At 37.9% G+C, this 20,551-nt stretch overlaps 1 protein-coding gene across 1 annotated transcript in view; it reads right to left on the reverse strand.

Moving 5' to 3' along the window:
- The window catches only part of MACROH2A2 (macroH2A.2 histone), a 63,153-nt gene that overhangs the window by 32,986 nt on the left and 9,616 nt on the right, over window positions 1-20,551 (reverse strand). The window contains exon 2 of the mRNA XM_069071459.1: window positions 3,959-4,192. Coding sequence (XP_068927560.1) covers window positions 3,959-4,130 — 172 coding nt within the window. The 5' untranslated portion in view covers window positions 4,131-4,192. The remainder of the gene's footprint in view (window positions 1-3,958; window positions 4,193-20,551) is intronic.

Here is a 20,551-nt window from a genome sequence, read left to right on the forward strand (position 1 = left end):
AAGGCTCCTTGGCCTCTTCTAAAATGCGGCGCCTCCCCCCTCCCCCAGCCAAGGAGAGGGTTCCCAGTCATGCCTTGTCAGTCAATTATGCTTTCCTGTGGATAACTTTACAAGCTCCTTTCTGGAGAGTAGGTTTTCACAGAAGGTTTAAGAAGAAAGCCCCAGGAAATCGGATGCCTGAGGTATAGATGGGGAGGTGGTATGGGAAGGTCATAGAAAGGACAGATTGGGGACTTGGAAGCTATTTTTGTCTACTTCTCAATTTTGCTTTGGGTCAGTCAGTCCTGGGTAGAGACACAATAAAAGCTTATCAGAGGCAAAATAGGACTTTAATCAGATTATTAGAAAAGAAGAGAAGAAAAAAGTAGAACATTATGTCTACTTGCAAGATTATGTGTTTTGAAATTCATTTTAGACACATACGTATGTAGGCATGTGAGTGTGTTTTCTGGTGTTTCTAGAATATGCATTATCATGGGGTCGATAAAATTGTTGTTCAATTGTTTTTCAGTCATGTCCAATTCTTCATGGCCCCATTTGGGGTATTCTTGGCAAAGATACTAGAATGCTTTACCATTTCTTTCTCCAGCTCATTTTACGGATGAGGAAACTGAGGCAAACAGATTGAAGTGACTTGACCAGGGTCACATAGTTAGGAAATGTCTGGGGCTGGATTTGAACTCATGAAGAGGAGTTTGCTTGACTCCAGGTCTAGCCCTCTATCTACTGTGCCACCTAGTTGGTTCAACTTTCTGGCCCAGCATCTATCAGGAAGTTATTATTGACATAAGAAAGAATTCTGAACTTTCAGTTTCAATACACTTGCACCCAGAGATAGATAACATGAAGGTTAATTTTGAACAAAATGTACATAGAGTTCAACTGAGACACAAAAAAGTTGGTTACTTCCTCTTCTGGGCTGTTGTTTGTAAAATGAACGGGGAGAGTAGATGGGCACCAGGTCCTAAAGCAAGAGTCAGCAACCTGAGGCTTACAGGACAAATCAGCCCACCACCTATTTTTGGATAGCCAGGGAGATAAGAATGGTTTTTGCATTTGTAAACGAAGTTGTTTCAGTATTAGAGTTTTCTTACCCTCGTTCTAAATCCTATGATCCTAAGACTAAGTCAAATTGCCTTCAATGGTGGCTATTTGCTAATCTCCCAATTTCCCTTTCAAAGAAAAACATGTAAGCTCACAGTTAAGTACAAATGCATGACTGAAGCTGCCCATTACTGTAAATGAAGTGTACTCAGTTAATCAGTCAATAAGTGTAAAGGACCAGTTATGCATCCTTCCCTATTTTGACAAGAGAGAAGCAACTAGGAAAAGAGGAGGGCATTTCAAAAGGGAGGTGAAGGATTGCCTGGAACTGGAAAAAAGTGGTTTATAAAGAAGAGAATGGAAACAGAGAACTGACTCCTCAGGCTTCACAACTTTTCTAGGATTGTTTCTATTATTATTGGTAGTGGTGGTGGTGGTAGTAGTAGTAGTAGTAGTAGCTGTGGCAGTAGTAGTAGCAGTAGTCATTATTGCCATAGTAACAACCCCAGGACATAATCATTATTAAATAGGGTCTATCCCAGTAAAGGAGGTTGGTCTCAACATCTCAATTTTGTTTCAACATCTCAAATTAAAAAACTTGACAGATGAAACAACATATTGGCCAAATTATGACATCCAACTGGAGAGGTGGCCTGCCAAATCCATTCATATCTAGAGTTCTTCATCCATGTCTGTCTTGGATTGATGCTGCAGATGGCCAGTGAACGAGGCTAAGAATTGAAAAGGGAGGAGGAGCTGGAGCTGGTTAATATTTGTGAAATGATGCAGGCCTTTCAATGGGCTGCCTGCTGGTATCAAAGTCTAGCTCTTTACCAACCTCTTCTTGCAGTGATGAATCCTGCAATGTTGTAAAAATTTCAGGTGACCCAAAGGACAGCGGAAGGGCTGGCTGTAGCATGTCGCCAGCAATGAAATACACAACAAGGTGTAAAAGATCTCACCAAGGATCTGCTGCCGAGCAGCAGAGGAGCAGGCAGACCAGCCAGGGCTTAAGAAGGAAAAGTGACAGGAAAGTTCAAGCATTACGTTGCTACCTTTGAGATGTGAAAAGAGCCAAGGGGAGGACTCCAGAACATAGGGAAGATCCTCCATGGAGGAAGTTCCAAAGAAGCTTAGTTAGGATTGACATAAGGAAAAGAGTCTTCAGAATGAGCTGGTCCCCAGATGGAACAGGGGCAGTCCTGGCAGCTCTCAAGCAAAGGCTGGAGGCCATCTTCCTAGGTCTGTTACACAGTGGGAGTCTCTTCTCAGGTGGGGGTTAGGCTAGACGGCCCCCCCCAATCTAACTCAGAAGTTATGTGATTTAAGAAATAGTGGGAAGATAACGGAGAAGAATCACCCCGCACAGGAAAGTGTGGCATTTTTGTACCAATGAGAGCACATATTCATTCAACAAGGGATTTTAATATTTGATGTGAATATAATGCAGACGTTTACTTTTTAAAAGGGTTCAGGATAAAGGAGGTGTGAGCTTAGTTTACTGAGGTATAACTGTTACTTGTGGTGCTCTTCAAATACCGGAGATGGCCTCAATGACTAAAGTCAGTGACGAGTAAGAGCCTTCAAAGAGCTGGGGACAGCAGACAACCTTCGGAACTTCACTAAGGCCATCTGTTACTAATCTGAATTTACACGATGATGAAGGATGATGCCAATCCTTGCAAAGAGACAATATGGAAGAAAAATGAAGTGGAAAAAGAAACCTGACGTGTCTTGATTGTGGCATCTTTCTGAATTGGGTAGGTATCTCCAAAATGTCCATGATTTTGGGAAAAAAAAGGCATTTGGTTTTCTTGTTCAGATAACCGAAAGGGAAATAATAAAAGCCAACAAGAATGTTTCTCAAATATGAAAGTTATAATTACAGTGGCAGCCTTGAAGTCAGGAGGGCCCGATTTAAAATCCGACCTTAGACACTTAACACTCAATTCAAGGGTCCCTGGGCAAATGAAACTCACATAGCCCCAGTTGACCTGCCTGCCCCCCCCCCCACAAAGCAAATAAAAAAAGTTATAATAAAGGTGAGGTTTTTCAGTTTTGTGGAAAAATATTTTCTTAAAGAATAAAGAGAAAACTAACCATCCTGTTTACTTACTCTGTCATGGGCTAATAATAAACTAGATGAAACAAAAATGCATTTATAACTAAACTGGAATGGATCAGCCATGAGGAATTTAAAAACGAACACTGTCCTTTACTTTATAAAATAGACATTTTTTGAGCGCAAAATTTTTAGAAGTTGGCTTACATTATAAGTACACTGGGGAATCTTTCTGTTTAAAGGAATCCAATCATGAAGATCTTTATAAAGTGACTCATATACCCTCAGTTTATATTTTATGCAAAATCATGGTGGCTCCATCTCCCGTGACTGATGACTCCGCACTCGGGAGAAACAGTACAGGGATGGTTACTTTGTAAGACCAATGTTGCGATCTGTGTCTCAGACAATTATTGTCACATAGGTTTTTGTTTGTTTTGTTTAGTTCTACAATAGTTGACTTTGTCTATGATGTATTCATACCATTGTTAGAAGACAACACTAAATTAGGGTAATATTATGCAGGGCATGCTTTTGTGGTATTTGCTTAATGGAGGTGGGGGTCACACCTGTAACGGTTTAGAGATGTTTTTGTAGATTTTGTGCTATTTTAATTCCATGGTTTCTCTGCCCTCTTTATTCTCTTTAAACCTTGTAACTTCATTATAGGGTATTTCCTTTGGCTAAGAGACAAGCTCAAGAATTCTTTAGTCCATCAACATTAGCCTTAAAGCAATCAAAAGATAATTTAAAAGATTCTTCCACAGACCGTGTCAGATAAAAGAGTGAAGGATGAATTCTAAATTCAATCCAGGAAGCATATTTTCATTTCTTGACATTTAAAAAATTTACCTGCTAGGTATTCTATGACAGCTGCCATGTAGACGGGAGCGCCCACACTTATTCGGTATTTGAATGTTCCTTTCTTCAGGTATCTCATCATTCTCCCCACTGGGAAAATGACGCCCGCCCTGGCTGAGCGGGACAGTTTGGACATTTTCTTCTTCCCACTTCTGCCTGACATCTTGCTGCCGTTTTTCTCTCAGTTTGCTGACACGAGAATCTTTTGTCACACTGACCACAATGCTGTAGAGGGAAAGAAAAAACGGTACTGAGGACACATTTAGGGCATAAATAGCTCAAAAGCAGGGATTATTATCCCTCCCCTTTGATGAAGCCTATGGACCCCTTTTCAGAACTATGGTTATAAATACACAAGATAAATATATAGAATTACAAAGGAAACCTGTTATAATAAAATACAGTTGTCAAAAAATATTTTTGTAAACCTAAAAATTTAGGAACCTCAGATTAAAAACCCTTGTAGTCTAAAGCAGAGGTATGTCTTCACATACACACTTGAGTACAGCTGAACTAGATTAAGATGAAAGCTGAACTAGATTAAGATGAAACTGGGAAATATTTTAAAAAAGTAAATAAAATATAATAAAACACAGATAAAGTTAATATGTGGTTTTCTAAGGCAACAAGCAGCCCACAGGAATCCATATATACACCCTATTTCTAATTGAATTTGATACCACTGGTCCAAGGCAATGCAGTAGCTTTTGTGTAAAGCCCGACCAAATACCAAGGTAGCTGAACAGCTGATTTGACAACAAAATGGAGTCTGCCAGCTGCTGAAGCAGTGAGGAGGCTTAGCCTGATGAGAGAGAGCTTTAGCCTAAGGCTTGCTGCCCCATGTACCAGCATCTACACGGACTGAATCGATGGCAGGAGAGGGAAATATGGCATGACAAGGGCATCGCTCTCTGCAGTAATTTCTTCTCTTCTTATCACATGCTTTTGACTTTTAAAATAAATATCACATAATTCATACGACCATGACTTTTTAAATGACTGGTTTGGAGAAACATGATTCTTGGAGCTGATACACATTTATCCGATGAAAACACTTCCCAGTCCTATATTGGAATATTACTTATTAAGACAGCAATAGATCAGAAGGGAGCAGTTTTATTGTATACCTTAATGCATCTCAACCAAACGTTACGCTGTAAGGGCAGCTACTATTGTCATTAAACATACTGTAAACACCTGCACCTTAGCACCTGGAGTCGCCAACGTGTTTGCAAAAGAAAGATGACCTTGGAGAAAACATCAAAATTTCATTGCAGCACAAAGGGGTTTTCAGCACAATACTACAAAATTCAGGTATGTAAGCACTATTATTTATGGAAGTCAAGCATCTTTAAAATAAAAACAAATCATATGCTTATGGGCAAAATCTTGGCAGGAATGGAAATTTACATAGTGAATTTTAACATCCTGGATGGGCTTAAAACACATTGTTGATTTGGTACTGTGATGATGAATGGAACTTTGCTTAGGACTAATAAATCCAAGTTTTAAGTATTTTCCAGCAGGAATGGGAAAAAAAGAACTGATATTTTCCTAAGTAATGTGTTAATGTCTCAAAGATATTGCTTTTAGGGATAGTGGCATTTCAAATGACAATTCAAAAATAGTGATGATAGCTGGTATTTATGTAGTACTTTAAGGTTTACAAAAATACTTATCATCTTGTCTGAGCCTCCCAACAACCCCTGTGAAGTAGGCACATTTTAGGACACTGTAGCATGGTATAGAAAGAGCAGCGGGTTTGGAGCCAGATGACCTAGGTTCAATTCCTAACTTTAGTACTTACTATCTTTGTGCTACTGTGCAACTCTCTTAACCTTTCTTTATCTTACTTTCTTCATTCCTAAGATGTGGCAAATAATCCTTGAAAAGTTGTTGCAACTGAAAAATTAATCTTTCTGTGATCGATCTGGTGATCAGGCTCTTTGATCATAGCTCTTAAAGGCTGGTCCTCAGATGAGAGTCCTAATTCATGACTAGGACTGTACTTGAAGTCTTTCTAGCTTGCTGGGACCTGTGAGAAAATGCACACCCATCCAGCCTTCAGAAACCTTGGTTTGCCTGCATATAATGATGAAGCATTGGGTCAGGAATTCCAGGGTGGATAGTTAGGTTTTCCAATCATTTGAAAACTTTAAAGGAACAGAGTGATGTGAAGCTATTATGATGTTGCATGCATTGTTGAAATGTGACAGCTTGAAGCGTCAGAATGACTCTTAACTACTTTCGTATTCTCTATGGCATTTTGCTATCCAAAGTTGTGGAAGCTGTGTGCTTCCATGTGACAAGTAGTATCTACCATCTGTAGACTCTCATAAAGAGGGGGAGGGGCTGGGCAGTGCCTCTTCCACCTTGCTGTTCCTCACATAGAATGTGGACTCAGTGGAGTGAGCCTGTAACTGCATCCCTGGCTGCTCATTCCATGTATTCCTTCTTGGGTAGATGACCAGACAGGCTTCTCAAGGTGCACATGTCCAGGCTTGTGAGTTCAAAAGGTCTGAGCATCCTGGGTCTACTTAGAAGAGGGACTGGTTACAGTAGATGCAGGAATAGTCAACTGAAAAAATGGCTGAATGCAAAATTCAGAAGAGTTTGGAGCTGAGTGACAGTGCAAAGCTGAGGTGAAATGTAAAATACTCAGTAATCTCATACCTGCTTTAGATGTTGATATAGTTTAAATATCAGTGTCACAGCAGATTGTTATATGCTGTTACTAAGTCCTGTTTTTAAGTTGTTCTGTCAATGTGCAGTATGAATCTTTATGCTTTGCATTTCTTTTGTATGAAAAAAATAAAGTACCTCTCCTATTCCTGATTTATATGATTCACTGAGTACCTTTTTAACTGTTCCATTTTGGAGGAAACCCCAGACTGATGAACCATGACCTAAACTATAAATAAACCATCCTAAAATGTCACTAGGATAGGGGACATAAGCTGAGGAATGTGAAAAAGAACCTACTTGTTTTAATTAGAAGTGGGCTCCCCAGGACTGACTGGACCAAACAGCATCTGGGTACAAAACATGGAGTGCAACGCCCCAATCCCTGCTAATGTGTCTCAAGGTTCTACATATATCTGATAATACTACAATATTTCAATGGGTCCATGAGTTCATTTATGCAAATTTTCTTTCCAATAGACAGATTGTAACTCATATGCAACATCTCATCATGAGTGACTCTTGTTTATAATCTTCTATCCAACTTCCCTAGAGGTTCCAACCAGTGTTCTGAAAGCCTTCCTCTAGGTCCATTAATATTCTGTGTGTAGTAACACAGCACTCAGTTTATTCATGTCTTCTCCCTCACTCTCTTTTTAAGTGACTGGTTCACCTCTTCTGCAACCATATACCTTCTGTAGCCTATCTCCTATGCCCCTTATGTGTGCAAATCATTGCTGGTAATATTTTTATTTTATTTTCTAATTTTCAGTTCATTTTCTTCCTCCACCCACCCCTCCATCACCCATTCAGAAGGCAAGAAATATGATACTCATTATACATGTGAAATCAAGCAAAACATTTCCACATTAGCCATGCTGTGGGGAAAAAAGCAAGAAATATGCAGTAGAAAAATCTGCTTCATTTTGCACCCCGAGTCCATTGGTTCTCTTTCTGGAGTTGGATAGCATTTTTCATCATAGTCCTTCAGAGCTGTGGAATATTGTGTATTGATTAGGGTAGCTAAAACTTTCACAGTTGATTATATGTAAGTAATGTACTTATATACAGATATTATAAAGTCTTTATATTGCCTGTTGGGCCACTCATAATTTTTATTCTTTGGTGATGATGGTGCTCTGTGACTCATGCCATTTATTATCTTTGGAAGAACAGTGATGTTAAAAAAAATGGATTTTTGTTTCAGGGAGTAAATAGCATGGGATTTTTAAGTGCTGTATTACATCCCAGATGTAAATCAGCCCACCTTCTTCTTCCAATTCAATTCTGGACCCAGTCCATTGTCTATCTTTCCAATATATATGCATTAATCATCCAATGATTAATTCAAGATATATGCATTAACAGATTAATTCAATGGGCTGTCCTTTCGACTACATATGTCTGAACAGGAGTCACATTCATCCAGTTGGCTTTTCCTTGTGGATTCATTGCAGAGATCCCCCAATATTCTAGGTCTTGATGAAACCAGCACAAGATCATCCATAAACATGAGAATTTGAAGGATCTTGCCATCTACAGGCAATTTTTTTTCATTTGAACTCTATAGTGTACACCCTCCACCACAATGGAAACAACGTAGGCAACTGCATGTCAGTGTTTTATGCTGTGCCTGAGGTCACCAACCAAAGTCCTTCACAAAAGGCCTGCTCCGACACTTCCTCAGAGGGGCTTCTCAGAAACTATGCCAGGAAAGTACAAGTTCAGGGAAGTGCTCTCCTTCTGGAAAGGCTTGGAGGCCAGTTTTGAGAGAAGACTGGGTCTGCTTAAGACAGCAGCGAATCCCGAAAGACTTGTCACCAAGTCAAAGAAAGAAAGGTCCCATAACATTATTTAGCGATAAGGTAAGAGAGATAAGACAGAATATTACTGTGTTACGAATGTGTGTGTCCTCCTTCAGTCCTAACATCCTCCTTCATCTTTCTGACTTCGCGCTGAAGCTTGAAGGAGGCTAAAAGGCAGAGATGTGCAGGGAGAGAATCCTTCTGCGTCCATAAGAGGCCTTTCCTAATCTCCCTTAATTTGCTTCCTTCCTTCTGTTGATTATCTTCAATTTATCCTGTATGTATCTTGTTTGCATGTTGTCTTTGCCCATTAGATAGTGAGATCCGTGAGGTCAAAGGTTATTTTTTGGCCTTACTTTGAATGTCCAATGTTTAGCACGATGCCTGGCATGCATCAGATGCTTAATAAATACTTGCTGGCTTGACTTTTGCTCTACGAATCTCACTTTTTATTCTGCTAGCTTTATGGAATGGAGAAATATACTCTATGTCAAAGGTAATGCTTAAGACAAATAAAGAAAAAATCAATCATCAAATATTTATTTAATACTTACTATTTGTGAAGTATTAGGTTATAGGCCTTTAGATAGCTATGTTTCTTTCAAGGAAAATGGTAGAATTTCCATTATTTGACACATGTAAAATTATACTGAATTAAATATGAAAGAAACTATTACAAAGGTTGGTAAAATTTAAACCTATTTGTAAGACCGTTTCTGCTGCCAACTTTCTATAACTAAGTTCATGATGAATTAGCAGTGAATTATGTTGAGGAAACACGTCATCACATAAAACATAGAAAGTGCCTACTGTGTAGAATAATATAATAGAAATGACACAACAGCAACACACACACACATACAAGACCTGATCCCTTGTCTTCAAAGATCTAATACATCCATGGAAATATGAGGAAACCGCCATGTATCCATGGCCAATGGAGGCATTTGGGCACAGTGGAGATGGCAGCCAATGGGAAAGTCAAAAGATCTTAGACCTAGCATTGGCTACCATTAACTTTGTAACCCCAGACCGGTTAAATTTTCCATGCCTCAGTTTCTCTACCTCTAGAGGATCTCTAAGGTCCCCCCCAGCCCTAAAATGCTATGATTCTTTGGAATTTATTTAAATGCTAGGTTCTAGAAGGCACACCTCTTTTTTTTTTTTAAAGAGACCAATTTCTGGATATAGTTCACATCAACAACAGCGAACACAGTATCATAATTTCAGTTACCAGTTGGAAGAGGGAGTTAGAATGAGGAGGGAGGGTTGCCAAGGAAATCTTCCCTCAGTCGGTAAAGGACCAATGGGGGTGTTCACGTGCGACAAAAAGCACATATCTCCCTTCCAGCTGAAAAAAAGCTGCATGGAACACAAAATAATTCTCCCTCATGCAAAGAGGATAACCCATAGTTATATAGTTGATAGGAGTAAGGAATAAGCTAAACTTTGAGATTCCTTGGATTAGATTCTTTGGCTAGTTCAGTTAAGACCCAAGGCATAAGTATCACACTCTATTTTTATCATACTTGGGACTTGGGTAGGCCTGATACTTTGAAGCATTCTAAGTGACAGAAGAGAGTCAAGATTCATCTTAAAGCAAATTAAGGAGAACCAGAGTTAGACTGGGGCAGACAGGTAGTGCTGCAGTGGATTCAAGAAGGCTCATCTTCCTGAGTTCAAACATGGCCTTGGGCACTTACTAGCTGTGTGACCCTGGGAAAGTCATTTAACCTTGTTTGCCTCAGTTTCCTCATTTGTAAAATCAGCTGGAGAGGGAAATGGCCAACCAGTCCAGCATCTTTGCCAAGAAAACCCCAAATGGGGTCATGGAAAGTCAGAGATGACTGAAATGGCTGAGAGCACACAGAGTTGGATTGAGCAGTAATGAATAATAGCTGAGGAATGCAAAGAGTATCAAACCATCTAGGATATAAATGCTTGTTTTAAATTATACAGACACACAAAAGTCAGTGATTATACTTACTGTGTTATTTTAACAGTTACATTTTTATAGAAAAGGCATAGTGGAATTTAGCATATATTGAATATTCCGATTCAACTGGAAAAACATTATCAGGCCATCAGTCCCTGCAGCTATATTCAGGTGCCTCTGGGCCTGAGGTCACTCTTCCACACAGCCAACATAGCGTCTCAGAAGAAATACAGCACTCACTTGGCTAGGTTGGCAAACCTCAGTCTATACTATGAGGGAGAAATAGCAAAATCATGGTAAAGACCCAGGGAATCACAAAATAAAGAATGGTAAAAAGTACAAAGAAATATAGATTTATGGAAATGCAGAAACAAACCATTCAGCACCCTTGAAGGGCATGTTCGATTTATTGTACTGGGCCAAAGTTTTATTGTATTGAGCGATGTATTGTATTTGTGAAAAGCTAGGCACCAATGGGGTTGGAAATATTTTCATTATATAGAGATTTTAAACATAATAAAATCAGATCTCTCTATAAATATCATGAGAGATAACAGTGATAACATCAGTCAGAAAGACTTGGGTTCAAGTCCTGCCTCTGATGTGTATGGGCTGTGTGTCCCTGACCAAGTAACTTTTGTCTTGTCACTTAATCAGCATTTATGGAGACCCTACTATGAGCAGGAGATCATCCTAATTGTTTAAACAAGTTTAAGACAAAGTCCTTGGGTTCAGAGAGTTTTTGATATAAAGCACAAAAAGTTATTAGAAATAGTGGTAGGGTGAAATAAGCCTTCGATGTGAAGGCAGAAGATTTGGGTTTGTATCCTGGTTTGATTTATTTAAATATATACATATATATTTATATAAAATTATTTATTTATTCAAATAAATAAATTAAACCAATCAATCAATTATTTTGCTTAGCTCCATTTTCTGATCCATAAATGAGGGCGCTGGACTTCAATGAGCTTTTAAGTTCCTTTTAGCTCTTCTACTCTGTGAGTATACGAGATGATCAGATTTAGCAACAATAAAAACAGCATAGCATTTCAGGCATCCTATGTCATAGTGGAAAAATCTACTCAAGGAAAAGTTATTTTTCATTTATCATTTTAACAAATATAATTTTACATAAATTGGTGACTTAACCAAGGACTGGCTGTCATTGGTAAGAGAATTGATAAGAACCATTCAGGCCATCCCAAATGGGCAATATTGGGTTACAATGTCCAGCCAGTGCCATCTGTGCCACTTGGGGGATAGTGGTGCTAATGACTACAGAAATCAACGCATTTAGGGGTGGCCAGGTAGCACAGTGAGTAAGAGCACTGGCCCCAGTGTCGGGATGACCTGGGGGATTGAATCCAGGCTCAGATACTTAGCACCACACCCAGAAATAACTGGCTGTGTAAGCTTGAGCAAGTTACTTAACCCCAATTGCTTAAAAAAAAGAAATCAATGCATTTCTTAATAGTGAAAATGAACAACTGTAATGGGAATGTAAATTTTAAAGATCTTCCCTGCCCCTAGGCTAAAGTGCACCTGGAGCCTGGGGTGGGAGGCTTGTTTTTCAGTAGATACTTTTTGATTGGCCAGTGGGTCCAAAAGGTTGTTACATTCTCTGAGCCAGGAGAAGGCTATATAAGCCCTGATGTGTAGCTTTGTTTTGGGGGCTCACTTTGAGAAGTGTTCGGTGACTTGATCTGGTCGAGAGCCCCCCCCGGCTTTGAAAAACCCAGATGTTGAAACCCAGATGTTGATTGGGTATGGATGTAATGACTGGACAGTTTGGAAAGCTGTCTACTTGATCTGTTTCTGTCTTGATACTTCTGCCTGTATACTTTGAAATTCGGGGTGCTGACCTTTTTCCCCTGAACGAGGTAAACGATATATGTTTGACTGATTAAAGTAAGCTTGTTAACCCATTTTGAGTTGCTTTCCTTTAACAAAGCAGATCCAAGAACCTGTGGTGGCAGCAAACCCTGAGGACGCTTGGGGTGCTTGATGCTATAACAACTCAGAACAATGGAAGACAATCAACTTTCTTAGCAAGATTTATGAGTATAATAGAGATCCACACTGGACCCACATTGGCATTTGCATGGTTAGTATGGCTCCGAAAGAACAGATTTATTAAAATAGTTTCTTTGATAGGCAAAGAGACAGTGAAAATGGGGCAAAGGGAAGATTTGAATAATTGTACTTGTTTACGATAGGCATACTCATATTGCTTTTAAGGATGACAAGATATCTGGCTGCTTTCAGACGAATTTTTCTTTTAATATAAATAATGAAGTATTAAAATGGATTCATGACTGAATACTAAAATACTCGTTTGGTTTTTAGAAAATGACAATAAGCTTATGAAGCTTTTCCTGGTTCCCCCACTGCCAGTACATACTCCTATTCAGAACACCTTGTATTGAACTACTTTTATTTATTCTGCATATACACATACAGACATGTACAGACATATATTCATGTGTACACACACAGGTTCATATACATACTTAGAACCACACAATATGCATGTATGTTAGTCAATCAGTTAATAAACACTTGTTAAGTACCCACTATGTACTCGATTGCTCAATGCTGGTAAGAAGCACTGGTGTATTAGTCCCTTGAAAGTAGGGCTTATTTCATTCTTTAAATTTGCATCCCTAGTACCTGGTGCCTTGTAGGCTGGTTTAATAAATGCTTGTTGATCAAATGATTCACTGATTGGTTGGTTGCACAAGTTTATTATGGCTTAAGACACAGGATGACAAAGAAATGCAATTAAATCTGGTAAAGGGTGATTCACTTGAAGGCACTTTTGTGACTTCTAAAAATTATGCTAATTGAAAAACTTCCATTTATACATTCTTCAAAATCTAGATAAATAGCATGTCCTCATAATTTTTAGAGTTGTTGATAAAGTAAATATTGATTTGTGGGGCTACATAAACCCATTTAAATAGCATAATATTCTTATTTATATAGCTCTATAAGATTTAGGAGGCACTTTTGATAAATGATTATCATTGGATTCTTACAGCTGTTCAAGTAACATATCGCTTATTTGAAAGATGGAAGAAATAAGAGTTTGGGGGCTTCCCAGCCAAGGCCATACAGCTAAGTAAGTGACCGAGTCAGGACTCAAGTCTTGATCTCCTGCCTCCAAAGCTAATGTTCTCTCTACTCCCCATGATACCTAGATCCCCAGCTATTATCTTTGAATAGATTGAAATAGGATTCTTAAAGCTTCTGAGATATAATTAATTTCACAGGCTCAAGGAATTGGAAGGGACCTCAGGGACCAGCTGGCTTCTACAATATCTCTGACAAACGGCCATCCAGTCGATAGTGTAGGGCTGTAATATTTGCTCAACATTAGTTCTACATTATGTCCTAAATCTCTGATGCACTTTGGAATAGTTTAAAAATAACTATGAAAAATAAAAAGCAATTAACCATGAAGCATCTGTACCCTGAGAGTTCAATATTCCATCTTATAGGAAAGAAAACTAGACTAAACAAAAGCTGTGAAGGCCCAGGAATGAGGTTTAAACAATCTGACCAAATATAATCTTTTTTTTTAATGTTATGAACTCCTCTTAGACCACCTTCTACCTTGCAGAATCTTAGTGAGTCACTCTAACTATTCAAACAATCCACCTTAGCTAGCATTGTTTTGTAGCCATAAAAACCAGATGCAATGATAACAGTAGAATTGTTTTATCTATTATATTTCTATTTAAGAACCCCCCCCAAGGGCAAATCATTATTGGACAAGTAATACTTCCCAAATCATTTTCTCCTAAGGCCACCTTTTAAATGAATGAGAAGAGTCAATAATTTTGTAGCCTTCATGCCAAAATACATTAATACTATAAACAGATCCGTATGACACACGCCTTCATAAAAATTATGCTCAGATCAAATTAGCGAGGCATGGGCATTAGAATCACATATTTTCCCTGATTTAAGTTATAATGTTTTGGTAACAAATTATTCCTTTTAAAATAATTTCAAATAATTGACAAGACAAGAAAACTACCTCATGCTGTCTGTGTGACTGTGGGGTTGCAAGCACAGGGTTCAAAGGAACTTGATGGTCATTTAAACCCATCCTTTTAGTTTTCAGAGAAGGAAACTGGGAACTTGGAATCTTTTCTGTCAATCATCCCAGTTGGGATGGTAAAAAGAGGTGGGAAATCAATGTTAGACTCTTGGGCTTTTCCTTCTACTTCATGACATAAGTTTGATGATCAGGTTTTGAAGTGTCTCTTTAAGCTGAACTGAACCAAAATAGGAAATTAATTCTTTTTATTTCCCAGTGTGAATGCATTACTACTTGGGCTAGTCTTGAAGACTAATTTTGCTCATGACTGAGCTTGTTAGTTATGAATATAAGAAGAGAGTAAATTCAAATTAAATTGTAAAATAAGTGCTTTAGGAGCAGCTAGGTGGCACAGCAAATAGAGCACCCTCCCTGGAGTCAGAAGGACCTGAGTTCAAATTCCACTCAGACACATAACATTTACTAGCTGTGTGCCCTTGGGCAAGTCACTTAACCCCAAATTGCCTTGCCTTCCCGCTCCAAAAAAATGTGCTTTAGTGGGATATATCGACAATAACACTGGCCTTGGGGCAAAGGAGCTTGGTTCAAACTCTGTCTTGGATATTTACTAGTTATATGAACATATTTATCTCTTCCTCTCTAAAATGGGGATAATAAGCCCCGTGCTACTTGCCTTACAGGGTTATTGACAGAAAAGTGATCCAAAAGCAGAGATATACAAGAGCCTGCTCAAACTTGAGCCAAACTGTTAAATTTTCAGAATTCAGAAATTGTCAAATGTTACCAATCTGGGCTTAATTGCTTTGGCTGTCTAGATTTAAGAAAATTATGGAGAAAATGTTAACATGCAGATCAAACTGAAAAGTCTCATGCCTTCTTTTTCTTTTAGAAGAGCTGGTTATCAAATATCACCAGCACACCCCTGTCTCCAAGTGCTACCTAGATGTCTGAGCTATTATTATTGCAGAAAACACATCCTCACGATGGCCATCCTTCCACCTGTTTTTTCTTTCTTATGATATTAACAATTATGTAAACTGTAGAAGCTGCCACACTGTTTTGGAAATTGACCTACCAGGCATAAACAGCAGGGTACCTAGCTAGTCATAAAATACGACTTTATATATACATAAGATGTGTTAGATATTTAGTACTGTATTGAGACTCAAGATTCGACTTGTGACACCACGGTATCTCCTTGTAGTCGAGAAACTGAACAAAGAGAGGGAGGAGTCACGTTAAGTGATGAGATTCTTTCCTAAGAATCATTAAATGTTATAACCTATAAGCTTTAGGCAAATCAAGCCAGCTTGTAATTTATTTTAAAAATTCTATTATATTTTATTTTCAGTTCTGAATTATTTTCCTCTCCTTCCTCATTCCCGCCCATTGAGAAGGCATGAAAAAGAAAACCCACTGCAAATATGGATAGTCATACAAAACAAATTTCTACAAAAAAGAAAGAAAGAAAAAATAATAAAGAAAAAGAAGAAAATCTGCACTCTGAGTCCATCAACTCTCTATTTGGAAGTGGGCAGTATGCCCATGAATCCTCTGGAATTGTGACTGGTCATCCCATTGATCAGATTTCCTAACACTTTTGGAGTTGATCATCTTTACAATATTGAGGTTACTGTGGAAATTGTCCTCCTGGTTCTGTTCACTTCACTACATCAAGTTTATAAAAGCATTCCCAGGTTTTTCTAAAACAATTCCCACTATCATTTACAGGACAGTGGCATTCCATCACATTCATTTCACTTGCTCAGTCGTTTGCTAATTGATGAGCATTCCCTTAATTTCTAATTCTTTACCATCACAAAAAAAGAGCTACTATAAATGTTTTTGTACATATATGTCCCTTTCCTCTTTCTTTGATCTCTTTAGGATATAAATCTAGTAGTGGTTATCCCTGGATCAAAGGGTAAGCATCATTTAACAAATTTTAGCCTGTAATTTCCAACTAAAAAAAGATTTATTTGCCTATATTACCTTATGTGTTTTATTAATAGGGAGCCTCGCCTCCATTTTAAAATGAGGAGACCTTCACTTTGTTTATTTAGTTCCAGAAAGATGATCTCTTGTGAGTAGCAGGAACACAGAATTTGGAGTTAGAGGAGTCAATTTGACTCCTCCCTCTGTGACTTATTCCCTATGTGACCTCTCTGGGCTTCAGTTTCTGCTTTTGGAGATTCATAGGGTTTTAACTACGAATTTGTTTGAAAAAATTCTGATAACTATATTGTAACTGTTTTCTTTTGTAATGCTATGTATAGTATTTTATGAATTTAAAAACACAGTTCAGGAAAGGGGTCCACAACAGATAAGTCAATAAGTCAATAAGCACTTATTAAACTCCTACTATATGCCACGCAGTTAAGAACCCCTAGCCTAGATGATGTTTTAATTTCCTTCCAACTCTATATCCCATGATTCTAAGATTTACATGAGGTCACTTAGTTAGAACTAAATTATAAATATGAGAGATTAGTGATCAAAATTTAGAATGAAAAATCTTAAATTTGGTTTTTAAAGCAAAATGAGTCTATATAACCTTTATAACCTAGAGACAGGTAGGTGGTGCAGTGGGTAGGGCATAAGACTGGAGTTCAAATTCAGTTCAAAGAAGACCTGAGTTTAAATTCAGACTCAGATACTTACTATGTGATCTTTGGCAAGTTTTTTTTAACATCTGTCTACTTCAGTTTCCTGCTCCATAAAATGGGGATAATAATAGCATCCAGGGTTGTCATGAGGATTAAATGAGATCATATTTGTAAAGCGCTTTAAAGCACTATTGATGATTATGCTGATAGTAACAACTACACTTCCTTAATATTTTCCTAATCCAGGGACCTGGGGTTTCTCAGATGACTTGGCAACCTGGACAAGGGAGGTGAGGAGCAATGGCTTACATGTGCCTTTTGTGTCTTTGATAAGGGGGCCAGGCTCAACAGATTCCATTCTATGACTTCACACAACTTCATGCCTTACCTGATAGCGTGCCACAGCTTCACAGAGAGGAGAAGCCACTCCTTCAGTCAGCTAGATTATAGGCCATGCAGAGTGAGGGTAGGACATATGGGCACCCATGTGCAGTCTTTATGATTAATGGAATATGCCCTAAGCTAACTTACTGGCCCTTTTCTGATTAGTCTGGGTATCACAGGTTCCTAGATGTGCTACCTTTTGCAGATCACCGATCTCTGAAAGGGGAAATTATACATCTCCAGGAATTACCTATCAGGTTGTACGACATTATGGTGAGGCTGTTATCATTATGTTATCATGAAAAAATAGCCATCAAGTGACTGGTTCAATTAATAGATGTGTATGACAGTTTATGCAAATAACTAAAGAAAATATAATAATTAAAAAATAAGTCTCGTAGAAAGGGTTAAAATTAATTTGCTTATCACTTCACTAAAATTCTAAAGGGCTCATTAATTTAGAATTTAGTGCCCTGGAGTGTGAACTTGGTGAATCATGCTTGATCTAAAAGTCAATATCTAATTCTATGTTAGTTTCCCCAAATGTATCTATTTTTAGCTACTATTTTGTATTATTTTCACATTATTGAACACCAAATGTATTCTTAATAGTGTATTTATATATTTCTACTCCTAAAGTGAGTGAAAATTTTCATTTATTATCCCATTTAAATTATAGCTTTTCTATAGTACATAACATGAAAGGTCATATTTGGCAAAATGATATTGAATTAGTCAATGCAATGGCTAATAACTTAGTGTCTCACTAAGTATTAATTAAAATAAAGGCAGTGACATGGGTATGTAGTCCTTAGTGTTTATTGTTTATTCATTAAGTTAATCCTACTATGCTTGATTTATTTGATTGGCACTGCTAATTCTGAATGGAATAGCATATGAAATGCACATGGGAACGGGAATACAGAAACATTACTGCATGCAGAAATGTGCCCAATAGCTGCTCATCACTCTTACAAAATAGAGTTCAGCTAAATACAAGAAAAAAAAATTGGTTTGCACTGGGGGATCTTAGCCTTTTTATGTTATGGACTCCTTTGACAGTCTGGTGAAGCTAAAGGACTCATTCACAGAACAATGTTTTTGAATCCATAAAACGAAACACATAGGATTATAGAGGAAAATCAATTATATGAGAATAAAGATGTCACTTTTTTCCTATCCAAGTCCATGGAACCCTGAAATCTATCTGTGTGGACCCCAGGTTAAGATTTGCTTCCCTATATACTACTACAATAATAAATGAAGTATTTATCCTTTGGACAAAATTAAGAATATAGTTCTACTGAGTAAAGGTTAGAAATATCAATTCATAAGGGAAGCAATGTCAGTATTGTATGTTAAGAATCAGTCTGTGTCAAAAATCACGAGACAAGGTTCTATCCCTTGAATTTCACATGATCAGTCTCCATTCCCAAGGTCATGTTATCTTATCCCTGGTTCTATGTCCCCTTTCCTATGCTAGCTGTCTGTAGGAAATCATGTATGCCCTCTCCTGAGGTGGGATACTGTTTAAGATCCTTCTCAGACAGGGTAATCTCCTAGCGTGTAAAGTCCCTCCAATGAAACTTTTATCTTTTACTACAGACATACATCTCCTCTCCACGGGAAAAGTCCTTTATTGGTGTCCTTTCTTTTCCTAGAATGATGCTTTTTAATATAATAAAAGCAATATATCTAAAAACCAAAGAGTCTCATTTGCAATGGAGAAACACTGGAATCTTCCCCCAAAATGGAGGCTTAAAGCAAGGACACTGCTCTCTTCATGGTTATGACACAGTTCTAGAAAGGCTAGCAATAACCAGAAGACAAGAGAAAGAAATTAAAGGTTTAAACACTGACAAGGAAGAGACAAAGTTATTCCTATTTGCCGGCAACATGGTGGTTTCTTTAGAAAATTCAGAGAACCAGGAAATAAATTAAGGTAGTTACTTCTAAAAAGGAGCAATATACAAAACAAATCCACAAAATCATTATTATCTCTCTAAAAATTATTTTCTGATATTTTGCTTTTATATCACCTTCCTTTCTGACTATATCCTCCCCCCTCAAAAAGCAAATCATCACTTCTAACAGAGAAAATAAATAGGGGAAAAAACATGTCAGTTAAACTACCAACACTATCAGCTGAATTTCAAAGTCTTATTGAATGCTTCTCATCTGCACGGTCCACCTCTGCAAAGAAGGTTGGGCAGTGCATTCTATCATCTCTTCTCTAGGGACAAGCTTGTTCATTATAATTATAGTGTTCAGTTTCATTTTATTTTGCTCTTTCCCTTTGTCTTCATTATGCATAATTTTCTTAGTCTGTTTATTTGTACTCTGGGTCCCTTCATATAAATTTTCCAATACTTCTCTGAATTCTTCATATTCACCATTTCTTATGATGCATCAATATTTCATTAAGTTCATGTACCACAATTTGCATAGCTATTCTCCAATAGATGGACATCGACTTCATTGCCAATCCTTCTCTACAATGAGAAGTGTTCCTGTGGATATTTTGGTGTATATGGGTCTTTTCTTTCTGTTTCTAACCTCCTTGGGGGTGTCTGCCTAGCAAGAGAATCTTTGGGTCAAAGGATCTGGACATTTTAATCACTTTAAAAGAAGCCTACTTCCAAACTGCTTTCCAGAATGGTTGGCCAAATTCACATCTATGCTAATATAATACCAGTTATTTTTCTGCAATGCTTTTTTTTAATCATCTTTTTCTATGTCCTGAACAAGGTGAAACCTTGTTTTGATGTGCATTTCTATTATTAATGGTGGTTTGAAAGTCTTTCATATAGTTGTTAATGACTTTAATTTCTTCTTTTGAGAAATATTGGTTCTTATTCTTGTAATGGGAATGTAAATTTTAAAGATCTTCCCTGCCCCTAGGCTAAAGTATACCTGGAGCCTGGGGTGGGAGGCTTGTTTTTCAGTAGATACTTCTTCATTGGCCAGTGAGTCAATAAGGTTGTTACATTCTCTGAGCCAGGAGAAGGCTATGTGTAGCTTTGTTTTGGGGCTCACTTTGAGAAGTGTTCTGTGATTTGATTTGATCTGGATTCTGGGAAGCCGTTGTCCAGAGCACCCCCC

Source organism: Petaurus breviceps, unplaced genomic scaffold (assembly GCF_028583685.1).
Source record: "Petaurus breviceps papuanus isolate PSGF00001 unplaced genomic scaffold, PetGlider_PUasm1.0 90825, whole genome shotgun sequence".
NCBI lineage: Eukaryota > Metazoa > Chordata > Mammalia > Diprotodontia > Petauridae > Petaurus > Petaurus breviceps.